Source organism: Zosterops lateralis (assembly GCF_965231275.1).
Source record: "Zosterops lateralis genome assembly, chromosome: 8".
Classification (NCBI taxonomy): Eukaryota; Metazoa; Chordata; class Aves; order Passeriformes; family Zosteropidae; genus Zosterops; species Zosterops lateralis.
In genome coordinates this window covers 8,564,414-8,587,961 of record NC_139768.1, presented here as the reverse complement: position 1 = coordinate 8,587,961, position 23,548 = coordinate 8,564,414, and the positions used below count along the sequence as shown (strand labels likewise).

The window sequence follows — 23,548 nt, the reverse complement described above, 5'->3', positions numbered from 1 at the left end:
GGAACAGTTCAAGAGCTGGGAAAATTCAGCAGGACATAAAATGTTCTTTGCTCATTCTCCTTTCCCTTCATTTGATAAATGCATTCCTTATTGTTACAAAGAAGTTTAAAACACATGGTAACAAAGACAAAACCAGGAGGGAAGTCCTCCTAAAGATAAGAAATGATACTGCTGACTAGAACCTACTTACAAGAAAGTTCATATGGGTAGGACTCCTCAGACATGGAAAATGTAACTAAGTTTTTACCAAGACTCAACATAAATCCAAATTTTGCTTCACCACAGTTATTACTACTTGCTTGTTTTCTGAAGTGCCTTTACAGTGTCACACTGAGCCAAGAGTTTCCACTGTGCCTATGTGGTAGGCACTGTATAAGTGTGACACCCAACTCTTCACCCAGACAGGAGACTGTGCAACAGACTGTGTGATGCTGATAAAAAAGACAGACAGAATGGGGAACTGGGCTGTGACAATGAAGGAGCCCACTGCCGCCTAGTAAAAGACTCAGAGTAAAATCTACATATCCAACTTCTAAAAAAGTTTAACTTGAGTTGTGGACCTAAGACTTTCCACTTTTATCCCCTTCCCATTGACAGCTTTGGGAAATTCTTCCAGAACTAATCTATGTACAACTTAGTTGAGGTCACCTTTCTGGGCTTGATTTCAGCGATGAAGTACGGTTGGGCAGCGGCAAAGTGGCAGATCTCTTCACAACCTTCTCTGGATCAATATTGTCCATCTCACTCTTGGAGCGGGGAACTTGGGTTCTGCCTGTAGGATAAATCACATATAGGAATGTTGGTGAACTGGACAGGAGGCAAATAAATACACGCTTTATGTGCCCTTTCCGTTTGACACGTTAAACAAGAAACATGAATTACTTACTGTCCTCAGAATAGGAATAACGAGGAGAGCATGAATCAGAATCTTCATCTGAAAGACAAAAGCATTTTACAAGTGAGTTGAAAAAGCCCCAAAGAAGCACCAGAGACCCTTTTATTTCTTCTACTAATGCATTCATCATAATTTAAGTGATACACCCAATACTTACCACAGGGAAAGGATCCTAAATAATAGAATTCCAATGAGGTTTAAATTGCATTTGAAAATAATTCCTAGATTAGATAAAAATATTAATATACTACTTACACTAATAGCTTTCTCCAGGCTCTCAAAGTACTTTAGAAAATAATCCCTTTTTATCATAAAACTCCTCTACAGCAAGAGTTGTAGATCCACTTTATCAAAAGCTGAGAGATAAACAGAGGATGCAAAAGCCATAGTATACGATTAAAATAACTCATTAGGTGCTAGACACAATAATACAGTTGAGGAGTCCTGCTGACAATCACATATGATTCTTGTATTTAGCTATTAGAGAGCATCCAAAGGAGGGCAATGAAGATGGGGAAGAGTCTAGAGGTGAAGCCATGTGAGGAGCAGCTGAGGTCACTTGGTCTGTTCAGCCTGGACAAGAGGAGACCCCACTGCAGTTAAAACTTCCTCGTGAGGGGAAGAGAATGGGCAGACACTGATCTCTGAACTGTGGTGACAGTGACAGGACCCAAGGGAATGGCCTGAAGTTGTCAGGGAGGTTTAGGTTGGATGTGAGAAAAAGCTTCTTCACCAGAGGGTGGTTGGGCATCAGAACAGCTCCCCAGGGGAGTGGTCACAGCACCAGCCTGACAGAGTTCAAAAAGTGTTTGGAAAATGCTTTCAGGCATATGGTGTGACTCTTAGGGGTGTTCTGTGCAGGGTCAGAAGTTGGACTTTGATGATCCTTGTGAGTCCCTTCCAACTCAGAATATTCTGTGATTCTGTGACTGCAAAGAGAATTGTCAGCAAAAGTATTACTAATACGTCTGCAGAGAAATCACTAAATGTGACAGAGAAAAAAAACATAAAAACAAGGAAGATGAAGATAGAATAAACCAGATTTAAAAAAAAAATTCAAGAAATGTTATGTGAATCTAGTGATGACAATGAACAGCTTGAAACAATTTCTAAATTTTCTCTCAAGGAGAACATCAATCAGATGCTACAGCCAATCTCATCTGCTGAAGCCAATTTGGTTAACACAGCTGACCTGAAGTTGCACTCAAGCCATCAAGCCTTTCGGGAAGCCTCAGAGTACTCTAAAATTCTAGCCTATCTGCTCTAGTTGTCTTGGTGAATGAATTAGAAGGTTAAAGTTCCAAAAATACGCGGTTTGAGTCTTGGTATGCTTATCATAACATTCAGGTTAAAAAGGCCGATTCCCATGCTTTAAACCTTAATGATAAAAATCAAATACTTATATTACACTGAACTGTTGACAAACATGACTTGTATTCTTAAATACAAGTTTGGTTTACTCAGATAGAAAAATACTTGGTAAATCACAAAACTCTCAGAAGTCCCTACAAATACAGATGAATAAATGTCTAAAACTACCTTCACAGCTATTCACCTCTAGTAATTTTATTTAGTGCTGGTAATCAATAAAATATAATTTCATTTACTTACTTAAGGAGAAATATTAATATTCTTTATAGCTCATTATTCAAACAAGAAAACCATACAATAAAAGATTCACTTCAGATAATAGCTATTTTTCAATTTCTTATATTCTAATATCTACAATAATGAGGAGAATAGGTATGTTTTGCCTCTGAGTATCTCATGAAGAAGAGTGTCTACATTTCTTTCCTTTTTACACATGAAATACTGAAATCTTGAGTGATTTGAAAACCTTAAAGAGTAAATCAGAATTGAGTACTAAAACAACATGTTCTGTTTCTCAAAGCTGCATTCTATCCATGGGACTCTTCTTCACAGAGCAGGTTACCACAAGCCTGTAACTTCAATATCTGATTCCTTTAAAGATGAGAGGCTGTTTCCCTCTAGACAGTAGAGAATCTGCAGGGTTGAATTCCACTTCATGGATTGGACATATTCTTTATGTTTTTAGAAATGCTGAATATATTTCTGAAGGAAGCCCAGATCCTGATGTTACTAGGAGATCTTACGCATCAATCCATTCTGACATTAATTGTATGAAAGTGAGGCTCCAACCTACCTCTGTATAAACATTGCCACTGATTATGGCTCTTTGAAGTGTTTTCTAAACATGAAACATGTACTGCAACCCCTCCAACTCATCTACATCATAAAATATTTTGTATTCAAGAAATGAATCCAAGCAAATATTAGAGAAATGTTTCCCAATATATTGAGAATAAAAATTAGTGTTTAGTCCAATAAAATTTCAACTATATAAACCAGCAAATTACTTTCATATGCACATTTCTAAGTGCATAGGAGACATTTATGGAAGATCAGACTCTTTAATGTATTGTCATCATGGGGTTTGGAAACTATGCTAGTCCACCTAAGTAAAATGGATTTTCAAACCTCATTATGAACAAGGAAATATTCTCTGTAAAACTCTTATCCATTAATTACTGAAACTTTTTTCTCTCACCCATACCCACATACCATTCTGCCAAGAGAAAATAACTTACCCTGCATTTCGATTTGCAAGACAGGACTCTTCACCTAATATATTTCACTAAGAAATTATTGAATATCTTAGATACCTGTATTATACTTTATCCATATTCATTTTAACAGTGAAATACACCTTCCATTTCCTCACCTTCTTTGAGTATCTCAGCTCATATTGCATGCTTTCTTCTTACACAATACCCACCAGATGTTTAATAGAAACATTAAACAAAATGGTTAATTAATAGTCTCACCAGGGTTGGCTTGAGGCACAGGCTAAGTAGGCAAGTTCCTGGAATGCAGGATCTAAAGTGTCACCAAAGCACCAAGGCAACAAGGCTGTCACCAACAACTTCCCAATCAGGAAATGTCTGTACACACAATGTGTGCAGCAGATTCCAGTGTTTCTCATATATAAATATTTTCCATAGTCACACAATTATCACTGCAATAGATGCTGTTTCACCATCCCTGAAATATGACTGCAAAGTATTCTGATTTGAAAATGAAGTTTAAAGGAATCTGCTGAGCACATGAAGAGATAAGGTAAAGACAGTGTTATTTCAAGTTGCAAGATGTGCTGATGAGACCAAACTCTGTCCTTGCCTAGATATGCCAAGTGTACCTAAGACCAGCCCTGAACCTATGTTACCAAGTTATTTTTATTTTAGAAGACTACACTGAGGGACTGATCCAAAACCCACTGAAGCAAGCAGCCTTTTTACTAATATGCTTCAGTGACATTCTGGGTCTGGCCCTAATACTGTGTTAATGTTAAAAACCAGAAGCAACTAATTAATGTAATTTATTGATTTGAAAAGGGGAGGGGAGAAATCTCCATTAAACCTATCTTCATATATTAAGTCAGCAATCTAGACATGTTAAATAATCACTGCACACGCAACTGATAAGTGCATAGAACCAAGCAAACCCCAAGTTTGCAGCATTAGTCAAATACTAGTTACAAAGCCAGAGGAGCACTGCAAAGCTAAAAAGGCATCATACAGTCACGGCAATGCTTAGAGTGCAGCAAATCATTATGAGGCAGCATAAAGCTCAGCAAGTAGAAAAAATCCAGGAAGAAAATAAATTGATAAGGCAGCATTTGTGCAGAAAAAATATATATATGGACCTTTATTATTACCTTCAGAGATAGGACTAGGAGTAGACGCAGGAAACTGGTATGTAGGAGAATAAGGATTTTCTTCTGCAGCAGAGAAAAGCGGTGGATTTTGAGACCATCCACAATGAAGTGGAGGTTCTGCTTCATCCCCCAACTTCTGTCATCATATGATTTTATTCCCTACTTTAATAACACTAGGGTAAATGGTATCATACTTCAAAAAAGATTAATGGATTAGCAAAGATTTAGTTATTTTATGCATCACACAAGAAGGTATACTGGCCATAACTGAATTTCCAGGCAGTGTAACAGAAAACTAGAACCTGAATCTAGTTACTATTAGAGCACTATAGTACAGTTAACTCAAAGCACAAGACAACAAATACTCTGACTAAACTTCTGGTACCTTCAGTTTTTTGCTGGATTTCAGGAAGTTCAGGAAATGTGTAGGTAGGGCAATAAGGGTTTTCTTCAGGATTGTCTAAGGAGATGAACATGATTTGCAAAAAAGAACAGAAAGGACAGATTTAAAGGAGAAGAAGGGCGAGCCAAGAATCCATTCAAGCTGACTACAGTCCCTCTCATGCTGATGCTCTAGCACAACACAGCCTAAATGCCTCTTTGTTCCTTGCTGCCTTGCATGTCTGGGCCTTGTGAGAGATCCTGGAAGCCAAGGGGCCTGAACTCATTCTCCTCCATCTGAGCATGGGCCTTAGCTGAGCTGAAGAACCTCTGTTAGGAGCAGTAGGATTAGGAAATAGTTCAACTCCTCCTCATTGCATCCATTACAGCACAGCATTTATCTATGCATAAAGCTCATCAGGACAGCACCTGCAGCAGCAAATACAGTTCCAGTTTTGCATGCTCCACATTTTGTTACAGAAGCACAGATCTGAGCTGCGTTTGCCTGCGTGTCAGGCTGTTCAGAGGGTTCAGCTTGCAAATGTTACTGCAGCCATTTCTCACAGAGAAGAAAAATGTGAACGTGTCAGCAGTCAGGCATACAAGTGCCCCAAAGTGGGAATCCCCTGAGAGTTCACCACTATGAAGTTTCTAAGTTCCTCACCACAATTCTAGGAGATAACCTCCTTTTCAAAGGAGATTAGGGTTTTGAAAAAGCAGAGTTCAGATTCTGAACTCACCAAAAATTATTGGAAACCTTTCCACTGGTTTCAGTGAACTTGAAATCATGCTTTGTTGTGCAGGTACTAAAGCTTAACAGTGTAAAAAGTTTTCTCTTACGTACAGAGACGTTTCAGGGATAACCTACTGTATTTTAAAAGTGTGTGGATTGGGTTAGCTGGTAAAACTGGAGTTCAGGGATCTATTTTCTCTTAGTATGGAATTATTATCTGCTTTTCTGGTCTCAAATAGTATAGTTGATTTATACACTACAGGGCACTACAGTTCACCTTCCAGAACAACTCAGACCTTTCTTTGGACTTCACTGTTCTCCTACCTTTGACTTCATTTCAAAGTGCATTGGTTGAGTTCCGTGGTGCAGAGCAAACACTAATTAACATAAAATGCTTTTATTTAACATCCAGTAAACTCTTCATATGAATGAAAAAAGGTGTCATCAAGGTGGTCTTTTAAAGTAAATAAAAACCATCTGTGCTACAGTACCTCTGTTTAGCTTGTGGATCTGTTTGAACATTGTCTTGTACCAGTCCTTTGATCTGTCTGTATTCTGTTGGGAAAAAAAATGTAGATAGAAATAATCAACAGTGACTTTACCAGCCTTTCAAAGTTATTACAAATCTTCCAGCAATGAAAACAAATTACACTCTGCTATGTGAAAGCTGTATGATATTAATATTCTGAAATATAAATTATTTCACTCAGATATATCACCTCATATGATGTTTCACACAAGCAAGCAATAATGTCAAAGCTTCGCAGAGGCAGATTTATGAAATGTTTTGTGTATTAATCTGGTTTGACCATCTAAAATTAAACAACTTGCCTGTTTTAGTCATACATACCAATTTCCTAAGTATTCAGTGGACAGTTAGAAACATTGAATGTTTAAGTCATTCCAGAAATTACTTTTAAGAATAGGTTAAGAATTTTTTTCATCATTTCCCCTGAACACTGAATGAATGTAATCACATATAAAAGAGGTATCTGCCTCTAAGATGTCTAAAATGAGACAAAACTGTCCTTCAGCTGCTAGATGGGAAGGAAACAAACAAGTAGAAAACATTTTCAGATGTTATGAGAAGAAATACTAATTTTTAATTTTCTTTCCCCTGAAGCAGCTAAAACAGGTCATAGATAGCAAATAAAATAATTCATCATAAAATATATTTGAATTAGAATTCTATCTTCCCTTAAATCTCTGCACCTCTAATGAGTTCCCTCAGTCGTAAGGTAGGCAGAATCTAGCCCAGGTTTTGTGCTCACATGCTCAGTGTTGTCTTACCCTCAGTGGAATTCCAATATCATCGACAGAGGTATCAGCCATGTGGTGAGGAGGGCTCTTGACAGTGCTCCTCTTTTCTTCCACTGCCCTCTTCTCGCTTGGCACAGTCTCGTGAACTGGCTTGTCCCGTAGAAGGGCTGAATCAACTTTATCAGAAACTAATCTGTCTGGCACTGAATCTGGAAATGACAGGGGGGGATTTTTACCTCATCCCAGCATATCACGACATCACCATTTTCTGCTCTTTTAAGGCAAAATTGCTAGCAAGTAGTTGATGAGACAGACTGTGTCACTGCTGGTTGTGATTAGCAGCTAGATTGAAGGAAATCTCCCAAGAAAATGCCTGATTGCCAGCAGAAATAGGCAAGCATCTCTCAGGTGGTTACTATCACACATTTCATGACAGTCTCAGCTGCCATGTAAGACAATAATTTTGGTTTCAAGAATTGTTTCTTTTGAGTAATTAGTAACTCTACAATGCCAGTTTTCCTCAAAAAGGACCAGTAATACAGTCTCCTGTACATCTTTTTCTACCAATTTCAACCTAAAGGAGTATGGGATGTGGTAGTGGTGCAACTTTTTAACAGATTGCACTCACCTGTCTGACAATCCCATTTGTTGCAGACAGTATATGATGTTTCCAATTCATTTCCATGCCCTAATCAGAGCATGTGAAAAACAAATGTTGTTTAAGCATACATATGACATGATTGCACAGGAGTCTGCATAAAGATGGAGGGAAATAACTAATATCTTCAGATTGCCTTGCTTCCAAACTGGAATTCCTTGATACTGCCCAACTGACACCCAGAGGTGGAAGCAGGCACTGTCAAGGGACTTCAGGTTGTTCTGAAGCTCTACTCTGCTCTGCAGAGGTGCAGCACAGCAACCCTTAGATTCAGTGAAGGATTTTTTCTATCTGGATTTCCTGCAGAGGAAACACCTGCAATTTTAGTCTGCCCCATCAAGACTTTTGTAAATCCTGTAATTTTTACATCACTGCATGCATTGAAGAGAGAAAGATATGCTTATTCACATGCACATCACCATCCTGCCCAAAGCCATTGAATTGTAGAGATCTGATAGGGGCAGACAGCAGAGGAAAGGTTCGTGCATAGCAATGCATTGATCTGTTGGTACCATGAGCAAACACAATTCTGCCCTGCAAAACTCAGAACTAGAGGATTTGTGTTTAAAAGGTTGGTAAATTTTATGACTTAGAACAAACAGATGAGTAATTTAGGTGTTTGGTGTATTTCTTTGCAGTTCCTGGGCAGTGTGTTTGCTAAAGGCACCTCACAAGCTATCTAAGCAGCAGCTTTGCTCCAGCAGAGGCAGCAGCTGCGGGTAGCAGACCTTTCACATCATACCTGCCAGGCTACTAAGCCTTTTTTGCTGTTCTGTGGTAAAGGAAGAAACAAAACAAAAAGAAATACAGAACAAATGTGTGAGACATAAACAGCAAGTGCTCTGGTGCTGCATTTCTGACAGGCAAGAAATACACTGTAGAATGGCATCAGCTGCTGGAGAGAATCTGTTTTCAAACACCCTGCCAAAGTGACAGCCCACAGTCCCTTCTCCACATAGCAGCCTCGTGGGATAACATATATTTCATGATGCAGTGACCAACGCATTTGCAAAGAGCACTTTTATTTAAATTTTCTTTTTTTTTGTAACATCAGAGAATAAAACATTGGATGGGAGACAATTTGAAAACCAGTAAAAAATTCACAGAGTAAAGCAACTTGATAACTAACTCTGTTACCATTATCATGAAATACATTTTGAAATAATACTGCTGTAGCATTTCAAAAGGATATAGGAAAGAATAAAGTCATTGTTGGTGTTTTCTGAGTCTCATCACATATTACTGACCCACAGGTTCAGTGATTTGTGCACAGACACAGCTTGAAGGCTTTGATTCTCTAAATGGTCCCCTTGGTTAGAGGCATTTAATTAACGAGTTCCCAGACTGGAGTTTTTGTGGTATCTCTCAGCAGGTTTGACCACCCTAAAGTTAGTGCTTTCTAAAAGGATGTCTAAATGACTTACCCAAATCACAGTTGGGAATAAACCAAGAATGCTTAGCACTCCGTTCTCTGCTTTTTATTCCCTAGCAATTAATTCTTTTCTTTAAAGCATGAAAGCCACTTGAAAAGAACAAAATATTTTACTGACATAAAAAGCACAAACACTTTTGAAAGCTCATATTGTTAGAGCAAAGATTAAAAAACTTTAATACATTAAACACACCTGTTATATATTTATGCTAAACCATGCCATGCCATGCCCACACAGGAAATAACTGTGCTATGGGGTGGGCATAGAACACTTGCCAAGCCAGTCTGCTGTAGTAACAAATCTCCAGGTGTGTGATGTCTCCTAGAGGAACTCACTTTCACCAGGTGTTTGTACTAAGTGGATCATCTCAGCAAGGGAGGCTGGTCTTTCTCCTCAGTGCAGCTCCTTCATCAATACCCCTGAACTTTGATCTTTAGCCCCAGCCCCCTGCCCTGCTGACCACTGATGGCAAGCTGCTCCTGTACATAATATTCACACAAGAGCTGCCAACATTGGGAAAAAGTCCTACATGCACTGAGTAAAAGGAAGGGTCAGCACTCTGAGCCAGAAGAATAGATGGGAACCTATTGATGCCGCAGGGCTCACTGGGGTAAGGAGGCCACCAGGAATAGGTTGCTATATTATAAGAAACTGCAAGTGAGAAATGCAACGATGCCCATCTCTGGAACTTGGGAGGAAAAAAATGTAAGTGACAGTGGTGTCACCAAGGAGAACCGTGCTGAATCATTGAGCTTTTTTGACAAGAACATGTAGTTTAATAAGTCAATGCTTGAGAGTTTTTTCCTATCTCTTTTTCACAGAGGAAAGAATACCATGAGTTAATAGACTTTTCATGAAAAAACTCAAATGTGCTCTTTACATGAAGGGGGGATTCCCTTTTCCCTTGGATCTCTGTGTAGAAAAGGGAGCAGCTGATGGATAGAAGCAGAAGGAGCAGGAGGTGTCTGCTATTTCACTCCCCTGAATGACTAGAGCCAGACTGTAGCCTCAGACACACACCAGCTAAGTGAGGCTTTCACTCTTAATCTTGTGTCTGGGACTGTAAGCAAAAGCCAAAAACTTGTAGGATTCTCAGAGAAAGGGTCAAGCAGAAGGATAAAACTGCTGGCAACAGTGAAGGAATGATTATAGATGCTCTCAGAGGTCCCCCAGAGGAAGCAGCACTGGAGGAGACTGGCTTGAAACCAGTAAATAAAAAGGGAAGAGGAAACAAGTATTTGAGAACATGTTCGGTGCAAAATAAAGGTGTTGAAAAGAAAATTTGCTAGAAATAAAAAGAGGATCCGAAATTATTTAGGTCATTTTTATGAAGTGGGTAACATCTGGTACAACAGTCACTTCAGAGAATAAGAGAGCTAACTCTTTAAAAAGCAATCAGTAATCCACTGAGGAGAAAGAAAGTCATATTATCCATCTGGAAGACTAAACTACTGGAGACCTCAGACTTCCTGCATTGAAATGACCTTGAAATTTCTAATTTACAGGGTATTTCAGAGCACACAAAAGGAATTTTTACTAAATGTCATCTTGACATGAAGGAATTGATTTCAGCACAAAACATAATTAACCATTCAGGAGAAGGTGTAACTTAACCGAGTAACAATTTGATATATGCCATGAAAGCAATCTAGTTTTAAACAAATAAGGTTCATAAAGATGAAACTAAATATGAATCATGTCAGCCATGACAGAAATTCAATAGCTAACTAATATCTGAGAACCATTTAAAAATACTAAGTTAGCAGAAGGAAATCTAAATGCTATGCTGGGATAAATCCTAGATAAGAAAGGAAGCATAAGGAACTGCAGGAGACCCTCAACAAAAGAAGATGGGAAATGTGCACCTACAATATGGCAACACACGCTGGGAAATGGAAGAAAATTACAGTGGAATAAAAGCATTAACAGAATGTCTCAGACTCAAAAATAGGTTTGAAGTACACGAAAAATGAACAGAAACTTGCAAAGATCTTGTTCTTATACAAAATACCACATGATGGTAATAAAAGGGCAGGAAAGATGACACATCTGATTAGTGTTTCCATTCTACATGTGAAAAAAAAAGCAGGAAAATAAAAGTATGATGTCTTACTTTGTCTGATGGAGAATTATTTTCCACTACAACAGTAACTAAGGACTATGCTGAAGGACAACAACTGAGGTCAGATAAAACAGCATTTTCATATAAACCATAGTAAGAGTTTTAGAGCAGTTTTCTGCTCTAAAGGGAGCAGTTCTGGAGATTTGACCATTCATCCTCAGTGTGTCTTGGAACACAAAGGAAACTCCACAGGACAAGGAAGAAAGCAAATGTTGTGACAACCTTCGAAAAAGAAGGTTAGTCTGATGGTTGGGACATCTGTCTGTCAAGTCAGCAATAATGCATAAAATGATTTATATGGGATCTTCTAATAAATACATAGTCTAAAACATACAATGTCAATCAATACAAATTTGTGACTATGATACCTTGTCACACCATCATGATATATGCAGATTACAAGTTTGACTAATATAGAATGAAAAACAGGGATTAGAATTATATATTTCAGACATGATCAAATGGCATATCTGGCCATGATCTGTATCAAAGAAAAAACATGATGAGAGAAGGCTCTTCAATCCATCAGGGTAAAGTATTGTGAGTACTAATGGTCAAAAGCAATATTCAGACAGGACAAACTGTTTAGCATGAAGGTAATTAGCAAACAGAATAATTTCACATCAGTTCTCTCAGAGCCAGAGTGCTTGTATCATCACATGATACAACTTTGTCTCTCATGCTCTTCAAGTCTACAGAGGGAAAATAGTCTTGTGTTAAAATACTCCAAATTTGATGAGAAAAAAAAAAGACCAAAACATATCCCACCTCAAGAAAGTCAACAAAAAGCTCCGAGACTTAAAAAGGCTACCTCAAATAAAATTTTCTCCTTTTGAAGCAGCTGAGGAATGCAGACATCCTCATTCAGAAGCATATAAGCAAAGCTGTTTCAGATGCTAGCAAAATGGAGGAGATAATCCACTCATTACCCCTTTAATCTGCTGGGCTACAGTGAGAATGCTACCTTCAGGATCAAAGACTGAAGCCTGTTCTTAAAAGGCACTGATAAAAATCTCATGTGGGACTGCACAGGAGCACATCAATGATATAATTGAAACAGCTACAGGATGAGAGTGCAGGCCTTTACCCTATTTTCTTAAATTTTTTTTTTTTTTAATTTGAAAAGGTAAGCCTCAGCAATAGTGGCTGGATTCCTGGAGTTTCCCAAGTCCACTAGAAACCAAGGCACTCTGGACTGAATCTCTGTGGTCTGTTACAAGCCACAGTCTTAAGTGATGTACAATGAATTGGGAAGCTGTGGTAATGCCAGCCATCAGGAGAACTAAAAAGGAGAAGCAAAGTTTCCCTCCAAATCCAGAAGTAAAGAGATAGAACTATCCATTAAGCTTGTGTGAGAAAGGTTTTGATACCTGTGAATTCTCAAACAAGGCTGTTTTGCTTATTTGCAAACCCAGAGCTCAAGGATTACTGCAATGTAAGTTTGAGTTGATCCAGCTACGGATAGAGGAAAAAATCACCAAGATCAAACTTGTGGGCAAGTAAATTATTTACTATTGGGCAAATTCTGCTACAAATTCAGAGGTCAAATCTCTCCCACAGTCATAGAAAATACAGCTGCTTTCACACTCAGTAACTGAGAAGTAGCAGATCACTTTTTAAGCTACCTCAAGCTACCTTGTTTCTACAGATAGATGTATGGGAGCACACAACCTTTTGCACCACAAGACACCTGACAGCTGTTACCTTCCAGTAGCTTATCCATATGTCCACAGCCCAGTTAAAAATCTCTCCCCAGCCTCAAAAAGCTTCTGATCCACAGCTTTTAATTAGAGAAAACTTATCACTCTCACTTTCCTGTTGTATGTTCCAGTCACTAAGACTTTTTTGAGGCAACTCTGTTAGTTCTTAGTAGTCTGGACCTAATTATCAACAGCACACACATTCTCTAGTTCCTTGTAGCATAACAGTTTGTTCATTTTGAGCCAAAATTATCTATATGCACGTCTCCTTACCTCGATTGTGCTGCAAGAGGACAATAGTGGGATTGACGATTGTGGTAGAAGGGTAGGCAGAGGCAGACTTGCTGATGGAAGTGATGGAGGTTGTGTCAGTGCCAGGCTGGGGCACTTCATTTAGCACAGGACCTGGGTCCTGAAAAGAAGAGCAACACATCATTAGCTGCATGCAGATGGGTGTTACACTGGAAAAATCTGGAAAAAACCCCAATGTTTTAGGCTGAATGAGAAGCATGATTACAGCAAATTTTAGTAAAAAAGGCATAAGCACAAGTATTACCCGGCTCCTTGTACATACCCTGCTCATTGTTAATGAAATTAGTTTGCTAAGGTAGTACTACTAGAGTTATTTGGTGTTGGGTTTCACAACTCCAACACCAAAAGAGGGCACTAAGTTCATCTATCAGACACTTTGGAGCAAACACAAGGTGTCAGAAATGAGCAAATCCGGGGGAGGAGGGAAAGATGCAGACATCTTTCCCCTGATACATCCACACAGAAACATTTGTTCCAAGAGTATTCCTTTCATAGCAAGTCACACATGCAAAACTCATGCAATTCTGGAGTGAAACAATATTACTGCAGCTGGTTTGGTAAGAAAAGTCTAAGGAATTAAGTTAGCACCGTCACTCAGGAGAAAATGCAATACCCACCTGAATAAAGTAATGACAGAAAGGCCCCAAAACTGACAGAGGGTTAACAAGTAGGACTCTAGTAAGGGAAATGGCTTTGCTGCTGGAGCACAGATAGCAAGCTGCTCCTGCTCTCCTAAAGCATCCAGCTCCACTATTTGCTTATTTCAAACCCACCTCTGATATCACCACAGCTCTGGCTGCTCTGCAGAAATACAGACTGTGTACTTTGAACCCTAGCTCACCTTTGGAAAGCCTCAGTCCATGGGTATTGGACTTCTGGTGGTGGTAAGGTGGCTAAGATAAAGAAAGGATGATGACTAAAGACTGTGTGTGTGTCAGTTTAGACTGAGATTTTTCAAAGCTTCTTAAGAAATTTGGGCACACAATTACTCTTAATGGGGACTGAGCATCCAAACAAAGAGAATATGGGACAGCAAACCAAATTCCTGCACTCCTGCTGTTCACTGTCATACTCAAATGCTGCAAGCCACTGATCTGTAAAATCAGCTGATCATTCAAGGGTATTTTCACCATTATTAAAAAAAAACCTGAATATACCCAGAATACTGCTCCAGAAAAATCCCTGCTCCCAGATTTTCTGGCTAAATGCAACTGCAACTCAGTGCCCTTCATACACACCAGCATCAGGCAAAAGGATTTACAGCATCAGGCAGGGGACTGAACAAGGGCCAAAGTGAGACCTGGCACCAGAGCTCAGAGATAAATCATAGTGACAATTGGCCATAATGAGAACAAGCACCTGCAGCCTCTCCAACCTGGAGGGGAAACGGGGAAGAACAATCTTGTTCTGTTGGATAAAGGTGATCTTGCTTCAAGCAGCAGCTGGTCAGCCCATAGACATTTCATGGGGACAGAAAAGAATCAGTGGTCTTCAGGAACAGACGTACCCTAGAGAGACCAGCCCCATTTTGCTGACTGCAATAATATTCCAAACAATGCAATTAGTAAAAAGGAGGAAGAGTCAGGGAAAAGTGTGAGAATTGGCTTTGAGCTTCACTTTGATAACTAAAATACAAATAAGAATCCCTCAAAGAAGAGGGATGCTGGATCAGGATAGGCTTAGCAGCTCCAGTGAAGTCACCAAAGAGAGTGAACAAAGGCCATTTAAATCATTGCAGAAAAGAGCTCAGTGACTACATGCCTGAAGTGAGTATGTCCAAAAATGTTTCAACTCTCATCTCAATAAAGTCAGGTACTGTAAAATTTCCACTGCTCCTCTGTGATTTGGATGCCTCCTATTTTTTATTTTTTTTCTGGAATCTGCAGATAGACCCCATTAGAAAAAAAAAAAAAAAAAGGCATAAAACAGCCCAAAAATCCCTCCAAAACAGAAACAAAGAACACCAAACAAACAAAAACAAAGTAAAACCAAAACACCAAATCCAAACTTTCATTCATTGCTCTCTGCCATAGAAACCCTACCAATTTTAATAAAAGTAGAAAAGTTTATGCTGAGAACTATTGAAAATATCATCTTTGGTGTTTTTTTCTTTCCCCCAGCCCACATGCCTGTTTGCTAGATCCCTATAGAGTCTAAGGGCAAAGCAAGCATCATGAGAGAATGCTGTTTCTGCTGAACCTCTTCCTTGTCCTCACAAGCAAGCATAAAAGAAAAGGTGGCCATAAGACTCAGAACAAGGAGGGTAGGGTATTTTGGCCCCCTCTGCAACTTTAACTGAGAGCTACTTTTCCTCCTTGTCCTTGAGGACTTTTTAAAATAGGTGATGAGCTTAAAGAGAAACAAAACCTAACTCAAGAAGTACACAGTAAATTCCAAGTTCAAATTCTTGCAGACTGAATTATTCAAAATTTTGAAAGACAAGCAATTCCAAAATGAAGATATACTCTCTGCCTAATCTATCACATAACACCTCCATGCTTGGAGGACTCTTAGTACAGTGACTATCTTGTAACTTGTAGGTCATTGGATACTGGCAGCAATCTTACACTGATTTTATCAGGGATTTGTGTGGAGACCATATGGTCTTGTGGCTCCAAGTGGAACAGAAAGCCAGCCCTAACCTTTAACTGGCCTGCTGTTGCTGCTTTAAATGTTACTCCAACACAATTAAGGATGCTATAAAAAGAGCCTGAAAAGATCAGTTAGTTGCAGCTATTCAGTTTATGCAGAATTCATTGTTCTGAGCAAATCCTGTGAAGACTCTTAAGGCGTGCATCACCCAGCAGAATGGGCACAAAGGGAGACAGTCAATGTTGTGAGAAGTCAAAAGAAAGTTCAAAGCTGCACAAGGCAGGCAAACTGCATGCACTAGCACAGGACGCAAACAAGGTTTCAGTTATCATGCTGCTCCGGCAGGGAGTGAGTCATCACTCCTCCCTCAAGTTTAGTATTGCAAGGAGAAAGTAATTTTAATCCAGGAATACAAATTTAGGAAAAGGGCGAGGAGGGTACTTGGCAAGCTTACTGTATGTGAGATGACTCCAGTGATTTCAGGCTTCAAGCCCCTGTGCAAAGCCCCCGTGACTGGAGGGACAAGTGAAGGTGGTGATGAGAAGAATGGCAGTTTCGGGTAAACAGAGGGTAATGTGCCAGATGTGGAGGGTGCTTGGTTATGGTGGGAGCCCCTCTGGAGATGTGGGGGAATGAAATCGTCTAGAGTTGGAAAAGTCAAGGGTGAGCCAGGAGAAACAATCTCAGGGAATACGGAGCCTTGCCCGAAAGGAACCAGAGGCGGTGGTGGAGTGCTGGAGCTGCCTTCTTGTTGTCTGTCTGGATTAACCTGGAGGAGGGGGACTACTATAACTCCAGGCTGAGCTGAGGTGGTGGCAGTGGCATCCTGTAGGAAACAAGGTGTTGTTATGCGTTGGGGGAGATTGTTACTTTATCTAATGCAGCCATATCGTGTCATGCAAGGAATGTACCCAAAATGATACAAAGCCCCAGCAGATCTTTCCTTAAGGAAACATACTTCTTCAGGCTTGCAGCCCTGGCCTCTATGAACACAATGTTTTTTCACAAAAATCTTTATTCCCCTTCACCACCCCTCTTCTCTAGTTCTGTGTAGTGAGGCTAAATCAAACCAAAGAACAGCTCAGCATTCACTACCATTTGAGAAGATCTAACCATTACACATTACAGAGTTTGCTTCTTTTACATCTCCCTAAAATAGAAAGATCCTCACCAGTCCAACCCAACTCCCTACAAACACCACACACACACACACACGAACATACAGATCAACGTTGAGGGGATACATATGGGGTGTTAAATATTATCAAGTACAAGACGACAAGACTCAGGGTGGCACAACAAGTGCTGAGAAATTAAGGTAGGAGGGGAATAAAGCATTAAGGGAACATTGTAATGAATCACAGAACTGTTCGCTCGGCTGAAAGAAAACAAGGTTATGGAGAAAACATGTACCATGCTGCGTCCCATTGCCTTGTATGGTGGCTGTCGCTGCTGAGTAAGGTAAGGCTCTTTTCTCATCCTGTCCTCTGTGGCAGTTGTGCTCTGGGGCTCTAGCACTCTGTCCCTCACAGCTTGCGGAGGTGATGACTGAGTCCGGGAGGGCTGGCCTGCACCATAACTAACTGCGTCTTTGCTGAGGACAATGTAAAAGTACGGCCTGGGAGGAATAGGAGGAGGAGGAGCAGCAGGAAGAGACTTTTCAGTGTCTGTTACAGAGGAAACAATGTTGGTGGCTGGTGCCTGAGTGAGCTCAGCGCCCAAACTGGTGCTGGCTGCTGGGTCATGTGTGGTGCCAGTGGAATTTTGAGATGTGCCTGAGCAAGTGCTGTTAGATAAACAAGCTACATATAGTTTGCTGACCTTTTTATCCGCCTTCGTCTCATGACTGGAATTCATTCCAGCCTTACTACTGGCATCTGCCCTGTCAGGGTTGCGTTGTAAGGATGATGCACCCGATGAGGAGTGACTTTCCAAGAGTGGCTGCCCAGCATGCACCTCATCTTTGGGGCCTGAAGAGGGAGAACACCCTGCTGGCAAGCCTTGCTTCCCACTGGGGACGGCCCCATAGGGGGTGGGTGATGACAAATAACAGCGTGCACTGGTGTTTGGTGATGCACGCTGTGTGTAAGGCTTGGGTGCATTCAGGTACACACAGTCCATGATGGGCACTGGCAACAGGTTGGTCGCTTTAGTGTCAGTGCGAGGACGCCATGCAAAGCTTTCCTCTTTGGGAAGAGGAGGACGGGGAGGAGCAAGGGCCTGATCAGGCAGAGTCAAGAAGGTAGGAAGGAAAGAGGAAGCAGCATCAAATGAAAGGAAAAAGGAAGGAAAAAAATTAAATTCTCAGAATAAATTTGATCATTAGACTTGGGTTAAGCAGGTTTTAATACAGCAAGAATAAAAAGCAAATACAGTATCTGGAAGGCCAGTGCAGAACCCACTCACATCCATCACCTCACGCATTCTTTCTTAGTGCAGCTCACTGCAGCACACAAACTTAACCCAGCCCTCAAGTCCCTGCCTACACATTTCTTTCTCTGTATTCAATAATTCTCACTACTGTATTGTTTCAAGAGGCCTGCACAGCAACACCCACCATGCCCCAGGGAAAGCCTCAGTGAACATTTAACATCATGGCTAACTAAATTCAGTCTCATGCTTGTGTAACTAAACACTTCCCAGCACTGGGACATTTGAACTACAAAACTAAATTCAGAGTTCTAGGCCATCTCTGCATGTTAAGTGCACTGCTGAAAAATGAACATTACCAAGTTTCACCAATGCTAATGAAAGCAGACATCATGCGAGTGCTGTAGCCTTCCACAGCTGGCTAAGTAAAAAGTCAGCATTTCTTCATTCTAAAGGCCAGCTCTTCAATTCTCTTTAGGATTTTTCCATCCTGAAAATGCTTTCAGGAAGACCAGAATAATTAAAGTTTCTTGAGGAACTGAGATCATCAGAATTTGCCTCCAGAACCAAGGTGAAAAAGAGAAATCCTGCTTCTAGCAAATAATAAGAAAAGCTTTACTGGTTTTGGTACTTGGCAACATAGCTTGCTAACTCCAAATCACTTGCCTATTGCAACTCAAATTACAGTGATTTTTTTCTGAAAGCCAAACTGTTTTGAGATAAAATAACAATGCAGAGGTTTCATTTTATTTATTGCTTTTTTGCCAGTAGCTGAAAACTATGATCTACTGGAAAGATGAGAATACCCACCTGGTGAACATCAGCTCCCTGGATATTTTGCAAATTAACCCTTTGGAGACTGTGAAAGTAGGTTTTACAGACACTGCTATCATATCTTTATGGGCAAAGGCTGCCTAAACCACTGCTAAAAACATCAAAACCAGAGAATGAAGATGCCTTAACAGCTTGCAACATTCAAATCTGGAAAGAGACATCCTTTAAAAGTCATCCACATACGACAAGTTGTGGCAAGCACCTATTCTTGTTACATGGATATAGATGCAGTAAAGTTTCATAAAATTACAGCTGCTGTTCCAAATCTGCTGTCCTCATGTTGCCCCTCTGCCCCTCCCACCCTTCCCTGAAGCTTAAGGGAGTGGAGAAGTGGTTTGGTTAGTGCTGTTCTAAAGGGCTTCTGCCTCTGAACAAGTTCATTCCTTTTGGAATTTCTTCCATTTCAGCTCAGTTTCAAAAGTAGTTTTTGAGACTTCTGTAACAACTACTATGTGCACCAGTGCTCTCTCTGTTCATCAACAAGATCAGCAAAGGACTACATGACAGCTCTAAGTACTGAGCAGAAATGGGTCTGTCTTTAGGGTCCTGCTCCTTCCCACACCTTCACTGGAGCTGTTCCTTCTTCCACTTTCACTCATGGTTCCTGGTCTGTAGCATTGCTAAAGGGACCCTGATGATGGGGGCAGTCACACTGATAGGGGACTAGGCTTTAAAGGGATGCTGTTCCACACAAGAATCCAGTTTCTAATTAAGGGCTTCCTTACCAGCTTCCAGACTGCTTCTATGCAGACTGAGCACCCAAAAAAAAAAAAAAAAAAAAAAAAAAAAAAAAAAGAGAAAAGGATGACATTGTACTTCTCTTAGCAGACTAACTTCAACAATTTACCTTAAGGTACAAATAACCTTTCCCTTGTTGGCTTCTATTAGTTACAGTGTTAAAACTGAAAGGCATTTTATTTTTAATGTAGGGTGCAAGTCTGATTTCAGCCTGCAGCAAATTCTAGGATAATAAAATAAACCAGTATAAAATATAATATAATTACAGATGATTACTTCACCTTTTTTCTTGCAAATAGTGTTGTCCTTCTCCTTCATTCACCCAGGAAACACCGTGGTGTGCCTGAATACATGAACTCCACAATACTTTGCTGACATCGGTGTTGCCCCATTTTAAAGGTAGAAAAAGCTGAGGCACAGCAACTTACCCATCTGCAGCCAAGTTTGGAGTTTAACCCAGGACTCCTGATCATGAATCCAGTGCTTGTACCCAGATGATCACCCTCAGGTCACAGAAGAAAGGCTTACCTGTGGCTTGCTGTCTGAAGAAAGGTTTGGACGCACACTCCTGTAACCCTTGGCAGCCAGAGAAGACGGCTGGGCATCCCCGTTGGCATCAGTGTTAGACGATGACCTCCAATCATCTGTGAGGGGAAAGAAAACTCTCATCACAGATTCCCTCCAGTTTCAGGATAAGTGAAAGGAGGGGACTCTTTTCTTCCTTTCCTCCCCCCCCTTTCTTTTTTTCCCCTAGGCAACAAGAAATAATTCCAATAAAGCAACAAAAGTAACAAGAGAAGCAGCCAATGTTTATACCTGTTTCTGAGTTTTCTGGCTCCAGACCTAAGTGTTTCACAGAAAAGAGGGACAGAGGAGGTGGGGGTGGAAGATAGGCATAGAGGAAAAGAAAGGAGGAAAAAATAAACCATTACATTTCCAGAAAACATGTACCAATTGAAGTTAAGAGTCAAGTTACTTCATTTCACACATAAAATGCTTTCTGACAGGGCTGCGTAATTACCATAGAGACCAGCCCTAAACATGATGTCCTCCTTGTTTCTGACCTTTGTAAACACAAGGCAATTCATTCAGAGCAATGAAGAAACAATTGTTCATTGACATTCTTATTTCAGAAGCAAAAAGCCTGCCCAGCTAGCTACTTTCTAAAGCTGCAGCTTGACATCCAGCCACCACAATTACTGGAAATGTAGGGACTCTGTATTCAGATTATGAAGACATATCTATCCTTAAAAATATCACTATATGTGATTGAGAGAAAGGATTATCAACAAATAGATCAAGTTTTGCAGAGTAAGTGCATGAAGGAAGTTATAATATCACTTTACAACCCAGTCCCTGCAGCTGCATGTGGTGGTCTCATCACATATTGACCCGCTTCCCACTGGGCTCCTCCCACTCTGTACCCATTTTGCTGTTTAGGTTATATGCACGAAGCTCTTCCAGCTCCAAAATAATTTCATAAAGCAATTGAGAGAGTAAGCAAGAGAAGCATTAATGAACTGATTTCCATAGTAATGGGCCCATTGCCATTCAAGCTGCTGGAAATTTATGAAGTCATCAACAGAAAGGAGAGAAGCAACGGTAGGGGGTAGGAGTGAAGAAATAGAGAAAGGCAAGCATAAAAAGAGGGTAGGTCACGAGTGGAGCAGAACGGGAGAAGACAGAGCACGAAGTGGCACATTAGGGCTAGAATTAATGGAATTGCCCTTTCTCCAACAATACAGTGAGAAACGATGTACGCTTTGCTTTCAAGAGCACGTTTTACCCCCTCCCCCTTAACGGCATCTTTCCTTTGGGAGTTCATCCTCTTTGCCAGACCCACGACACCGGCCAGGTTTGTTATGCTTTGCCTGTCTCCTACAATTAAGTAATTACACGTCTGCTATTGAAAGACGGCAGAGCTCTGTGTCCGTCTGGGGAGACGCCATCCCTGCTTCCCTGACAACCCAGCTCAATGCTGCAGTGGCAGTAACACCACTCAGCTTCTTTCTGTTCCACCTCATGCCTGGGATAAAAAGAGGTGACATAGGCTGCCCTGGGGGCAGTGGGAGGGGAAGAAAGAAAAGAACTGAGAGTTCTTGGTGCTCCTGATAAATTTTAGTCAATGACTGAGTAGTCATTAAACCTGTGCTAGGAGTCAGTGTCTCTACTGCTCTGGTCCTTGCAGAGGTTTCCAACTATGCTATGGAATTCTGGGATTTAAACCACAATTATAAAGTAAGCCCAAGACCCTGGACTGACCTGTCTTGAGGTTACTGTGACTAACAGATTCCAGTTAACCTTCCACCACTTACTTTCAGGTTGCTCAACATCCTGAGGACATGGTGAAGTGATAGTTCGATTCCCTTCATAGGATGGAGTTGCCCGGAGGGTTACGGCTCCTTTTCCACTGCAGACTTTCGTGGGATCCATTTCTACAGGAAATGCACATGCACAGAAGAAACACACAGAAAAGGATGATGCAAAGCTATCAGGAGCCATCAGAGCTCTAGAGTAATTTTAGCATGGCTGCCTCCAGATGAATCAATCTAGTAATGTTTGTGCAGATGAAGATTAGCTCTGTATTTAAAGCATTGAGAAACCAAAGCAGTTTTATATTCATGTAATCGATTAATGTAGCAGTTAAGTTCTGAGTCGGTGCAACAGAGCTAAGAAAGTAGAGGGGGAAAGAGTGTTTGAACCAAAGGTCATAAGTCTGTTTGCCTAAAGTGTTCTGCTTTGTACAGAGACACTGTGCCAGCAACGACAGTCTACCATTACACCTGTGGCTCTTCTATAGGGATGTCCCAGTGACATAATGCACACTTTGTGTGCCAAAGCTTAAAAATGCCTTTTGTGGAGGACTGAAAAAGGGGAAAAAAAGGCTTTTGACCACTGGAAGATAAAAATCTTGTAATGATGCTGAATACAATCTAAAGGCAAGGCACTGCAAGCCACCTCCCTGCCATCTCCCCATTTCATTGCAGTGTTTCACCTTCTCACACAGGAACACAAACCCTGGAAAGAAGGAGATTTAACACATGCCTACTCAGATCAACCTGTGAGCTAGATACCAGATAATTGTCCTTGCTGAGGCACAGTTCAGCACAGCTTCTGTGCAGGCTTACCTTTGTGTATTTCAGCCCATGACCTGGGTTCTCTCCTCCTGTCATCCTATTAAGTAATAACAAACCAGTACTTTGAAGCTACCTCTCTTTCTCCCCCTACTAAAAATCTTCCTGGAGAGTTGTTTTCTTTAAGCTACCTCTGGAAAAAATAAGCCTGAAAAATGTCTTGTTTCTCTAGGCTACTTCCATAGACAAACACATCACATCCTCTTCTCACGCTCTATTAGTGACCCTGCAGCTGCCATCAGACTTCACTTACCCACACAGAGGTACCAGCCCTACCATGACTACACAGGGAGAGTGAAGAGGTACTGAGCACATGCTGCATTACATAAGTGACAACAACACAGTTTTTATTTTTATGGGTTGAGGATCATGCTCTCTCTTCATGGGGAAGGATGCAGCTCCTCTCCAGGAACTGCTATGTTAACAAAAATTATGCCTTCAGACTGGACAGAGGGGGCAAAGGCTGTTGTTTATTGTCCTGACAACAGCCCACGTTTGTGCAGATCAGCATTGCCTGACTGATTTCAGCAAGGTAATGCCTCACCAAATCCCCACCAGTATAACCTACAGACTATGGCAACACCTTGGCTAAGGTTGTAAACCATGCAAACCACAGCCAGCGTGGCCACAATATAGGGAAACATCAATAT

General features: G+C 40.7%; 1 protein-coding gene across 9 annotated transcripts in view; it reads right to left on the bottom strand.

Moving 5' to 3' along the window:
* The window catches only part of SORBS1 (sorbin and SH3 domain containing 1), a gene marked incomplete at its 5' end in the record, with an annotated part of 227,404 nt that overhangs the window by 37,676 nt on the left and 166,180 nt on the right, over positions 1-23,548 (bottom strand). For 7 of the 9 annotated variants that reach the window (XM_083866311.1, XM_083866312.1, XM_083866314.1 and 4 more), the window contains 10 exons: positions 649-772; positions 887-934; positions 6,237-6,300; positions 7,036-7,214; positions 8,406-8,435; positions 13,192-13,330; positions 16,277-16,648; positions 17,236-18,042; positions 20,293-20,408; positions 22,080-22,199. In XM_083866311.1, coding sequence (XP_083722437.1) covers positions 649-772; positions 887-934; positions 6,237-6,300; positions 7,036-7,214; positions 8,406-8,435; positions 13,192-13,330; positions 16,277-16,648; positions 17,236-18,042; positions 20,293-20,408; positions 22,080-22,199 — 1,999 coding nt within the window. Of the gene's footprint in view, positions 1-648; positions 773-886; positions 935-4,631; positions 4,695-5,016; positions 5,092-6,236; positions 6,301-7,035; positions 7,215-8,405; positions 8,436-13,191; positions 13,331-16,276; positions 16,649-17,235; positions 18,043-20,292; positions 20,409-20,580; positions 20,608-22,079; positions 22,200-23,548 lie in introns of all 9 variants that reach the window. The other 2 variants (XM_083866310.1, XM_083866317.1) reach the window with 2 other exon arrangements.